This window comes from Chrysemys picta, chromosome 3 (assembly GCF_011386835.1).
Source record: "Chrysemys picta bellii isolate R12L10 chromosome 3, ASM1138683v2, whole genome shotgun sequence".
Classification (NCBI taxonomy): Eukaryota; Metazoa; Chordata; order Testudines; family Emydidae; genus Chrysemys; species Chrysemys picta.
In genome coordinates, this window is record NC_088793.1 from 105,962,011 (window position 1) to 105,974,646 (window position 12,636).

Consider the following 12,636-nt stretch of genomic DNA (forward strand, 5'->3'; position numbering starts at 1 on the left):
GCCAGACAAAAGGGGGGACCCGGGAGAGAAACAAGCAAGGAAAGAAACTCTAAAGCAATTTCCTCTACTGAACCTATCCTTGTTGAGACGAAGACCGACCTGCTTTGCTTCCAATAATGGAGGATTAGATGTGGTTCCTGCTATAGGACTGGTGCAGAGATATAGGGAGGGAGCGTAGGAGACCTAGAGCCTGGAATAATTGAAAGACGTAACCCATTGGAACTGCTTTGGTGCAGGTTTATGGGGAAAGCTTATCCGCAAGCAAGACAGCTTCAAGTCTTGGTAAAGGCAGCATTGGATCAGGTTAGGCTAGATCCCTGATAAAGGAGTCAGTACAGAGTCAGCACACAGTAAGTGAAGTAGTACTGTAAAAATGTGAAAAAAAGTTGGTGTCTTTGGTCCAGTCCACAGCCTAGAGGTACAGGAAAAGGAAGGTGAATTTTACAAAGGACTGAAAACAGGGGGAGGCTTCCAGTAGATTCTCCCTGATACGTGCCCTTCTGTAAGAGAAAGAGGGGAATTGTCTTACTTTCTGACAGGTGAAACCCAGATTCACCAGTTCCAGAAAAGGTACATCCTGACATCCAGAGAAGAGTTAGAATGTGATAAAGGAAATGGTGATGGAAAGTAGCTGCTTTAGTAATGCCACATCCAGAAGAGAGAGAGTTTTCCCTGGTCTACACTACAAATGTATGTCGATATAACTACGTCACTCAGGGGTGTGGAAAGGCCATACCCCGAGTGATGCAGTTATACCGCCTTAACTCCTGGTGTAGACAGCGCTATGTCATGGGAAGGCTTCTCCCGTCAACATAGCTGCCGCCTCTTGGGGAGGTGGATTACCTACGCTGACAAGAGAAGCTCTCCTGTCGGTGTAGGCAGCGTCTTCACTAAGGGCTACAGCGGTGCCGCTGCAGCGCTGTACATGTAGACAAGCCATGCTAAGTCATACAGGTACACACATTTGGAGCATTAGTCTCTGACTTTTCTTGCTTTTTCTTTACTCTTATTCAAATTCTGCCCCACAGAGGCTAAGTTTTATGGTTTCTATGTAGTTGATGCAGATAATTTAGAGCTATGTAAAAATAATCAAGAGTGTGTTAGTGTCTGTAGAAATTTAACACCCATTTCCCCCCTTTTTGTTAAATAGTTTTAAGAGATGCTACTGTTCAGCAACAGTATTGTTTAACGTATATAAAGTTAGTCCCTTTGCAGTATCTAGGTGGTATCTCTAAATTGTTAGGGGTCTAATACTCTGAATCTGGCCAGTGTGGATATGAGAACAACTACTTTACTGGAGAAGTGAAGGGCCATCATGAGATATTACATTTATAGAGCACTTTTCATGCAGAAGGATCTCCAAGTGCTTTACAGACTATGTACAAGGATCATTTTGCTCATAATTGAAATGGCAAAAGGGCAACACTTCAAAGTATGCTAAAATATGAATATTTAAAGATATTTTTCATTGGGATCTTCATGGGTGCAATTAGTGTTCCCTTTTAGAATATCTGATTAAACTCCAATGGCATCAAAGTCACTATGTACACCAAAACTGCTGTGTTCATATACATCTGACAAAGACTTTTGCTATATTTTGTCTTTATTCGTCAAAAGGAAACAGAGAAACGGGGAAAACCCCAACATTTCAGCCTTATAGAGTCTTTTCCAACTCCATAACAACAAAAATAGTCCACTTTGGTAAGAGATTTGAGGTTCTCTCATATTTCTGTTTCCTTTTGAAGAACAAATAAGATGTAACAAGTCTGCTATGGGTTGATTATTTAGCCTGTGCATGGCAACTTTGATGTGTCCAGAGATTTCAGTTTTTGTATAAACATTATGGCCATTTACAGCAATGCTTTAGGGAAGACATAAAGAGGCATTTATTCAATTTAAACCACAGGGAAAATGTAGATAGGCACAATGTAATTGCTTGATTTGGATTTGATCTGGGTCCATGTTCCAACAAAATGAGCTGTGGTATGTTTAACAAGAAGTTGTTTGCTTTGAGACAGGGTTAGGGAAACAGAATGGATTACATGCATATATTGCAAGGAAGCAGTGTGGCCTAATGGACAGAGCACCAAAATGACCCTCAGGAGACCTGGGTTTTCTCAACTCTCACTGCTGGGTGACCTTGGGCAAGTTACTTCACCTCTCTGTGCTTCAGTTTCCCCATCTGTAAAATGGGGATAATGATACTGACCTACTTTGAAAAAAGTGTTTTGATATTTACTGTTAAAATTGCATACGTGCTAGGCATTAAGGGGGCAACAATGGCTCCTAGGGAATCCCCCTAGCATAAATTTGCTCCCTATGTGGTGCAGAACTGCCACAATGGTTCTGTAAAGCTAATATAACAGGTCCCAACACAAGGGCTGTGGCTGTGCTCTGCCTATCCTGACATAGCAGATAGTCCATAAGAAGCTGTTGCAGCCAGAGCATAGATTAGCAGCCCAGAGGTTACTGTAGCTTAAGCGAGAGGCCAAACAAATTTCCAAACAGCCTGAGAAAATGCAGGGAGTGAAAGGTGATTCAGAGTCACCTTTTACTCCTGCCCCTTCTGTTTCTGTGTTCAGCACATCACAGAAACATAAGAACAAAGAATCAGGCCCATAAAATCTGTGGTCTCAACATTTTTAAAAGTAGAACCAGCAAAAGGCAACCTTCGTTTAAGACACTTGTGGAAGATTTCTGCATAGTACAGATGCTATCTGTATTTGCTATTTATTTCAGCTAGTAAATGATAATCAAGTATTTTAGATGGTAAAAATAAATGCATAAAATGTGCACAAATATTCAGAGTTTTGGTTTTACATGATATGCAAAAGACCACATCCTCCACACAGTGCTTCCTAAGTGGGTTGCCACTCATTTCAGAATTCACAAATCCAACTTTTCCAGGTCTGGTTTGCATCCTACAAACCTAGCATTCAGGACATTAAAAGAATCTCAATTCATTATAAGTAGAAAACCATGTCATTTCGTCACGACATCAAAAGGTGTTGTGATATAAAGTTGCCATGTGAAGATTCAATACAGTGTTATGCTGTGTAAATCTTGTTTGGTAGCAAAAAGAAAGGTGAGATTCCCGTATTGGGACATTGTTTCATTATGGATTTTGATGGAACAGCTCTATTTACAGCACCACTTTGTACTGCACCTGGGTTTTCCCTATAGGTCTCCCATTCAAGTATTCTATAAGCCTGACCCTTCTTATGTCAGAAATTGGGACAGGTGAGCTTGCTTTGCCTAATTTCAAACCTACTTATGATATTTGAGTCTGAGTTTTGTGTTCTGCTTGGGAGACTGAAAAACAGAGTGGGGAAAAACGGAAGAATGAGGAAAAATGGAAAAAAAATGCAGGAGGGAGAAAATCTAAAGGAAGAATTAACACATGAGATATTACCATCTGTATGGCACACAGCTTGCACTACCTCCATTTTTTGGAAATTCTTATAACTTTAATATAAAATTACTGGAGTTCCTTTGGCTAAAAAATTATGATTTAGAAAACTCAATTCTCTTTAAAACAGGAAAAAGCATGGATTTAAATGGCTGGGAAAATAAAGATATGTTTACTCAGACTAGTTTTATAAGCCTTTAAAAAAAAGTTTAAAAGGGTTTGCCAAAACCCAGAGCTCCACCAACTTTAAATATCCCTAACCTATTAAATCTGAAAAAGATTACAACCCTAAGTAGCCACTGGCTAGAAAATTGTTCCTCTGGAACATGCAAAAGAGTTGAACATCAGGACATTGAAGTGTTCTCATTAAACATCTAGTTAATCTACTACTAGATGTCTAGTCTACGTCAAGCAATGAGATAGTTAACAATGCTGGCATTTAAGAGGTCACAATTAAGTCTGACCTACACTGGAGGAAGTGGATGACTCTTTGGGTAGTTTTGTTTCAGTGTGAGGCAGCAGATCCAGTAAGACAACCATTAATTGGTTGACAGTGGTAATGCATTCTTCACAAGTAAAATGCCTAAACACTTCATTTTTATTTCAATGGTTGCTTATATTCTGAAGCACAGGGCAAAATCTGTAGGAAGATTCTAAATGCATGGATTTTACATCCCTGCAGATTTCTATTGTCCCAGTACACAACTTTTTCAAATAATGTGTTCCCCTCAATTGACTGAAATCAGCAAACAAAGAGCTTTAATTTCCAGATGCACAAATGATTTGGCTTGAATTAACATGCCTTTTGCAATAGGGCACACATTTATTTGGAACTTTATAGGCTATCAGACTGTATTGGCTTCATGAGCACTGGTAAATGTTATTAGTCAAGTAATGGGAAGCAGTGAAGATGAATAGTGACGGAATACAGTTCTGATGAGCCATACCTAGCTCCTTTTGAATGTTGTCAGGGACTCCTGTAATAGTCTTTCTCCTTTTGACTTTCTTCGGCCGTCTTACCACAGTGTCTGTGTAAATTAGAGACCGCCGAATGCTGGCTTGGCGGTCGAAATTCTCCCCTAATGTGTAGTAGAACAAGCAAAGCAACATTACTTTCAAGCACGCTGACATCATGCACTTTCTTCCACTAGCTCATTGTAGAAATGAAAAAAAGGCATTAATAAATGATGTTAGCTCAGTCCTACAGTGAGGGTATACATTGAAGGAAAAGATACAGCATATCATCACCATAAGGCTTGAGGAACATATACATTATAGAAAGGTGCATGGTGTATGATATTTTGACTCCTTAGCCCTAGTTCAAATCTGACTGAAGCATGTGCCATTCCACTAAAGTCATCAGGTTTGAATCTGGCCCTCTGTGTGTGGTTTTTTTTTTTTTTTTGGTTGTTGTGGTGGTGGTGGTGGGGGGGGGGGATGGCAAATTTGATTGCTCCTTGAAAATGAAAGACTAACACTGTTCACTTAGGAACAGACATTGTCATGGCAGGACTAATGCTAGCTTCCTCATGTAGCTCCACCAATGCATTTAAACCTTGACCTGCAATATTTTTTTTTCAGTCTGAGCATGATTTAGTTGGGAATTGGTCCTGCTTTGAGCAGGGGGTTGGACTAAATGACATCCTGAGGTCCCTTCCAACCCTGATATTCTATGATTCTGATTCTCAAGCAAACATTGCCAAAGCAACAGTATCCAATTTGTACAGTTATTTCATGATGTGGGTAAACATCCATGGTAACCAGGGTGAGACCAAACTAATTTTCCTTGTGATCTCAGCTATATTTCAATCCCAATCTCCATAAGTGATAGGCCAAAAGTATTAATAAACTGTAATATTGGTTATTATCAAACCTTTATAAACGGAACATTCATAAATGGACTACTACAGAATGAAGAACTCGTGTCTATCAGAGTGCATTACTGGAGAAAGCCTTATAGTGACCATATACTGTATCATAATGGGACCCAGCAGCAGCACCCCTCCAGTTAAGGTTGAGCAGATTTTCTTTAGAAACTCACTTTTTAGGGGTTCACAACTTGGCCATTTTAATTCCCACTAAGATCAAACCAAGTTAATTTCTGAATTATCAGCCAAGTTAATTTCCCCCCCTAAAATTAGATCACAGTGCTCAAACTTTTTTTTTTTAATTTAAAAAACCCACGAATAATTTTGTTTTAAAAACTGAGAGGCTGTACACACTTGAGCATGTGTATTCTCTTTCTGCCTTCTAAGTTTTTCTTTAGTAGTTTAAAAAAATCAATGGCCAAATTTGGAACCTCTGAAAAGTGACTACTGCACGTACACAGTAGCTAACGTACTTCTCATACATCTTTCTCCTGGTTTCCTTCACATCAGTGTGTGTCATACAGGTAGCGCTGAAAATACCATAATTTCTACAACACTTTACATTTCAAAAGATTGTGTGCAGACACCTGAAAACACAGGACTAATAATTGTAGCAGTTCCATTCATCATATACAAAGGTTATGACTAAATGTTAATGGATCCCAATGCATAGCATTCTTGCTAACCAAAATCTTTGCAACTGTAACAGTGCATCAATGTCATCTCAATTTTCAGTGTTCTAGTAATTAAAGTAAGACCATATTTAAGTGGGGGCGGGGATTTATTTAAATATGGCTTTAAATACGGTCATATTTAAAGTACGGGGCATTCCCCCAGGATCTATGATAGGCCCCAAAACATTGTGGCAGAATGTCTACTTTTAGAGGACAGTACTACTACTCTAATAGTATGTCTACACTGCTATCAGGTGGTGTTATAGCAGCACATATAGCCATACCCAAGCTACCTCATTAAAAATAGCATTAAAAATGGATTAGCCACTCAAGGACATACACAAGTCCTGGGCAGGCTTGTTGAGTGGCTAGCTCATGCCACCATGGTAACACTGCTATTTTTAGCAAGCTAGCTCATGTATGGCAATCACATGTCCTGACTGGAGTACAGACATACCCTGCAGGTACGTCTACACAGCAAACACACACCTGGGGCTGCCCTGGGTCAGCGGGCTGGGGCTGCAAAAATCCTGTATAGACGTTCGGGCTCAGGCTGGAGCCCAAGCTCTGGGACCCTGTCAGGGGGGGTAGGTCCCAGAGCCCAGGCTCCAGCCTGAGCCCGAACATCTACACAGTAATTTTACAGCCCCGTAACCGGAGCCCCATGAGCCTGAGTCAGCTGACCCAGGCCAGACGTCATAGGCACCGACTCCATGGTGGCTGCGGCAGCCTCCCTACCAAAACCTCCCCCTTCCCCCAGTTCCTTCTGCCCGCTGGCGGGCCCTGCCGATCAGCGCCTCCCCCTCCCTTCCAGCACTTACCGCCTGCCACGGATCAACTGTTTCACAGCGTCAGGAGGTGCTGGGGGGGAGGAGCGAGAGCGCAGCGCGCTCGGGGGACAGGCTGGAACTGGGCGGGGAAAGGGCAGGATGGGGTGGAGTGGGGGCTGGGCCTAGGTGGAGCTGGGGGGGGCACCCCCCGGCAGATTAGAAACTCAGCGCCTACGCCAGCCGTGGCTATACTGTGGGTCTTTTATTCCAGACATATTCATAGACATACCCTAAATGTTATGAGATGCTGGGACCCTTTTTGCTTGAAGGTTCAGGATCATTTGTTAATCCAGCCTTCAGATGAACAACTAACACTTCTACCCACATTATGATAGTTCCATCCAGCTGTTTGGACCTATCAATAGAAGGTTTTTTTTGTTTCTTCAAAAATTTCGTCTTCCATTTAAAAAACAAAAACAATCGCACACAAGACAGTGGGTTCTGAGGAAATTAGAATGCAAAACAAAAAGACCAAAAAAAATATAATCACAAGTCCTCCAGAAAAAAATAAAATTTTAATTGTAATTTAAGATAATTCAAACAAGGAAATCCTCTGTTGATTAACACTGCCACTCCATCCTCATTTGCCATATTCTGCCTTTGATTTTGCAGCATGGATTATGCAACACGTGAAAGTCACTATGTTTATTATGGATCCAATCCCACAACCATTACTCATGCAATCGGTCTTTGGTTTAATTGGGACTACTCATGTGAGTAAAGGCAGTAAGAAAAGGCCCAAATTTATATTGATTTGTATGGATGAAAAATGTTAAGGACAATGAAGAATGTTAAGACAAAGAGGCCGCATTAACAAATCAAGGGCTTGTCTACACTTACTGGGGGATCGACGAGTGGCGATCGATGCATCGACCACAGATCGCTCTCCTGTCAACTCCTGTACTCCACCAGATCGAGAAGAGTAGGGGGAGTCGACGGCAGAGGGTCTCCCATTGACATTGCGTAGTGTGGACCCCACGGTATGTAGATCTAAGCTAAACCGATTTGAGTTACGCTATTCACGTAACTCAAATTACGTAGCTTAGACCGAATTTCCCCTATAGTGTAGACAAGACCTAAGTTAAACTAATCAAATCATGATGTTTCAGTCTTATTTTGACCACTATTTGAGGCTAAAATATGTATTTATCAGGGTCTAATAAAAAATCTAAAAATATTCATTTTTGTTTTTAAGGGTTTATAATAAATGTCCTTCGACGGCCTCACTGAAGTCTATGTGTCTTACTTTTTAATTCATGGGACACAAGGTCAACAGCAGGGCCGGCTCCAGGCACCAGCCCACCAAGCTTGTGCTTGGGGCGGCACCTGGAGGGGGGTGGCGCGGCGCTCCGGCCCCCGGGGAGAGCGGGGCCACGGCTGGGCTCGCCGCCCTCCCCCCCGGCGCCCTTCCCCCGGCCGCCGGGGGGAGAGCGGCAAGCCCTGGCTGGGGCTCACCGCCCTCCTCCCAGGGCTCCGGCCCCCCTCCCCCTGGCCGCCGGGGGGAGAGTGGAGCCCCCGCCGGGGCTCGCTGCCCTCCTCCCAGTGCTCCGGCCGCCCTCCCCCCCCCGCGCCCTCCCCCCCGGCCGCCGGGGGGGAGAGCGGAGCCGGCCCTGGTCAACAGGATCTAAGTGCATGCTTTGCAGAATCAGACCCTTGCTCTTCATTTTCACCCTTGCTTATCCTACCCATCACCACTAGATACTTTTATAGCTGGAAAATAGTCCTAGAAAACCCACTGCAGCAAGACACCACTATATGTCTCTTGATTAAAATGTAGAACATGCTGTAAAAGCACTTGCTGGCCACCACCCCATCACTAAAAAATGGAGCAAAATCACTTGCGGAACGAGCTCAGCCCCTGTTTATCCTAAAGACAGAATCCATTTCCAAACCTGGATATCTAGTCAGCAGTTTGTCAGCCTAATGCAGTAACCATGCATCTTCCGACCAGCCACCAGATTTGTAATACTAATGTGTTAATTGCAATCTGTCCTACTGAACAGCTAAACTGCCAGAACACCGCCATGTGGTGCACACCCCAGTAAGAGGCCTTGTAGCTTATTCATTATTAATGCACTTTCAGAAATGCTTTCAATTTCCAAAAGCCACTTCTTGGGTTAATATTTTATTTCAGTCAAATAGTAATGAATAGGGATTTCTGTCCCACTTCTGTGCAAACAACATAAAAATCACAAGTTATTAAAAAATTACAAGCAAAGAAACAAAAGCTGCTATGTATGTTGCACAGCATGGCTTAAAGAGTGGCACAGAACAAAGTTTTCATTCTGCATTTTTCCCCTCCCCCATATAAGTAAATTTAACATAGGAAATGTATAGAACAACGTTACGCTGGGGGAAGAATGAATTTTTTGAAACCTGTATTAGACTGCAACAAAGGATAGATCCCCTTCATTACGGCACTCAATTCATTATTTTTTAAGTAGCACAGTAATAATTTCAGAGACCAGCAAACCTTATGGTTCATGTAGAGTAGTTTACATACCTAACAGTAATTTTGCTTTCCTCTAATCACTTTCATAGCGCCTTACTATCACTTATATAAAAGGAATAGAGTGCAAAACAAGCACTTCAAAGAAAGCAAGGTTTGTTACACAACTTGATGAAATTACAAGGACAATTTATACAGATTCATTAACATTTCCAATACTGTATAGCTAAATTAAACCCCTGGCAGTTACTTGATCTCTTATCTTTTTACTCCCTCCCCCCCATCCCCTTCTTTCCATCTGTTTGTCTCCACTGTACATTTGCAGTACACAGAGGTCATTACTGTGAACTGCAGATTACTCAATTTATAAGTATCTTGTGCTCCTGCTGTCACAATATCTAAGCCATGCTCAGACTTATTGATTACGGCAGATAATCCATTGTTCCCATAACACCTCCTTCTGCACCTGTGTATCCTATATTTCCAAGATAATGCCAATTGGTCTGCAATACTTTAGTGTTGTATTTGTTTATGCTGTTAATTAGAAACATTTCATTATTTTCTGGTGTCTTCTTTTAATGTCCAAGACATTTTCTCTTGATTTGCAGATTTCTTTGTAGTGTTCATTATTGGCCTGAAGTTGTATAGCATTGTAAAATTTCACCAGTGGAAACATTCAGCATTAATTCTATGCAGTTCTTTCACAAAACTATATTAATAAAAAATATGTGTATTAAATAGTTATTAGTAATCGAACAGGAGAGGTGAACGCCTCATCTTAATAAATTATTAAACAAAATCAAATATTACATGCTGTTGATTACAATATAATGGTAAGCTTGAAGTCAAATGGAAGCCATGTGAGGTTTGAAATAAGTCAGATACTGAATATCTTCCTGTTTCTGGCATCTAAACATAAACACACATATCCTGAACAACCTATAATATACAATCTTTATAATATTCAGACACAAGGAAGAATTAAGTGATGATTTAATCTTTCATGAAAGTTCTAATTTGGGATACACCAAAAACTTTTCTGGGTCTAACTGGTTTTCAGCAGTGTAACTTCCATAGTCTTAAATGGGAGCTATGTAGCTAAAATCACCCACAACATTTTTTACATTTAGGGTCAAGATATTACTGATACTACGGAAGTATGGAATACATATATACAAAAGGAAATTTCCTCCCAAGAGCCATAAATATAAGCAGCCCAACAACTCTTTTTATATCCTCACCCATATTCTTTCCCTGTAAGCCTCTTGCCATCAATAATAAATGGTTAGATATATATTCCAAATTTTGAAACTCTCCCGCTTTGGGGGACAGAAATCTTTTGATAATTTCTCTTCCATAAATTCTTAAGATAAAATCCTGAAAACCATTGCCAGTACTAAAGCAGATGATTTTCCATTACAAATTTTCATTGTAGTCCATTGCAAAATGTAATTGATATAAATTTTCCCATTAGATCTCATCAATTTTTATTCTGTTTCAAGACCATGCTGTTGGTTTCCTTCATTAAATTAAGTGTCTGACTAGGGTTCACAAACCACTGTTTTGAAATAAAGGTGCAGTAACTAGTATTTATTTCAGCATATTATTAAATCATATGCTTCAGGTAACAAATAAAGAAACAACATTGACTAGGGTGCATCTTTTGCCCCCCCGCCCACAGGCATGCTAAACACCACTGAAATGAAAAGCCTACCAGTTACATTAATAGGAACCACATCTGTTTGGACCGCTTGTGCTTGCTGTCGCATTTTCTCCTCTGGTGTTGGCAATGGAAGTGACTTGGTCCAGTTAGTTTGGGTGTTGATATCAGAACATTCATTTGAAACTGGTGTTCTAGTTCTCTTGATGCTAATAAGCTTTTCCTCCTCTGGGGAAGGGACTGAACACTACAAAAAGAAATGTATACAACAGTATGAATTTCTTATAAGAAAAAAATGTCAAGCCAAATTGTGATAACCTTACTGACAATGAACAGTATTTGACAGTGCAAGCAGTCTCATTGCAGCCAGCAGGACTACTCGTGGCGCAAGATACTACTCAGCAAGAGTAAGGATATCACAGCCTGCCCATAAAAAGTATGATCTATTTTTTTTTAATGAAAACTTGTTATTTATCCAACAAACCTGCTCAGAGTATATGTTAAAGTAGCATGAGAAATGATCTTAAGCATGGCAAATGATAAAGTTATTTATTAACTCCATTCCATTTTGCAGTTGTTAACTTCCATGTTCGCCTCCTTGTATGCCTCTCTCAGCAATGTGCTAGCAAGGGACATCAGAACTGAGCATCTGTTTACCTAGTTTTGATGTGCACAGTTTTAGCAAAAAGCCTGTTATGAAGAGGCAGTTTTTTATGCAGCTCAGTGAAGCGAAGAACTAAAATAAAGCACAGGAGAGAAACCCTGACCCACCTCAGTGATGAGGAAAAGGGTATACATTGATAATACCAAGGAACAAAAACAATTAAGTTAACCACCATTGAATTTTACTAGGAAATCTAATTATTACCACAGTATCATAGGATTTGCATACCTTATAAAGTCATTCCTTACTAAAGGACCATCCATGCTGCTATTTGTGGGGAGGTGGGTGGGGAACAACAAAGCTTGCATAGTATTTTCACTACCCAAAATTACTGTGCCAAAAAAAGGCTTTCGGCTGAGTGACATTTGTTTAGTGGTACTATCATTTGTTATACTACATGAGCCAAATTCTGGGGTGACGGGTGGTGGAGAGGGGAGGAACGTAAGTGTTAGGAGAAGCTGTGATGTTGGTGGGTCTTCCTCTCTCTGACTACCATGCTCCAAGACCCTCCATCTTACATCTCTACTGACATCTGTGTTTCCGGATCATCAACCTGGGATGGTGTGCTAGTTGAAGTTACCCATTCAGTCCCTTTGTCATTCTGCCAGGTAAGAACAATGCCTTATCAGGGAGGCATTATCAAAAACTCGCTCTTCAATGAGTTATCCGATCACTGCCTCCCACTGCTGTCATTCATTCCTCATAGCTTGACTGTCATATATGGAGGTGGAATCTGTGACCCTCTGTAGGCGCTTTGCAGCCACTACTTATGGGCCAGGCGCTGAGGATTTGGGGAGATGTCTGCACAACATATATTTATATATGGATTTGGGGAGATGTTAAAATATATATATATTTTAACAGAGATTTAAAAAATTGTACTCTTAAAAAGTACAGTAGTATAAAAATGGCGTAGGCAGCTGTTGTGCTGTAACCATTGCTTAATACATGGATCACAATCATCTCACTGTCATGTTGTACTCCCACTGTTTGTTGTATCCGATTCCCCATCACCACCACCACTTAGATTGTACGCCCTTCGGGGGCGGGGGCTACCTTTTTATGATTTGTTTGTACAGTGC

General features: G+C 40.9%; 1 protein-coding gene across 19 annotated transcripts in view; it reads right to left on the minus strand.

The window, feature by feature from the left end:
• Positions 1-12,636, minus strand: part of NHSL1 (NHS like 1) — a 244,036-nt gene that overhangs the window by 16,468 nt on the left and 214,932 nt on the right. For 11 of the 19 annotated variants that reach the window (XM_005280349.4, XM_005280348.4, XM_005280347.4 and 8 more), the window contains 2 exons: positions 10,945-11,137; positions 4,357-4,488 (listed from right to left, as the gene is read on the minus strand). In XM_005280349.4, the coding sequence (XP_005280406.2) occupies positions 4,357-4,488; positions 10,945-11,137 (325 nt within the window). The remainder of the gene's footprint in view (positions 1-4,356; positions 4,489-10,944; positions 11,138-12,636) is intronic. The other 8 variants (XM_065590262.1, XM_065590261.1, XM_005280351.4 and 5 more) reach the window with 1 other exon arrangement.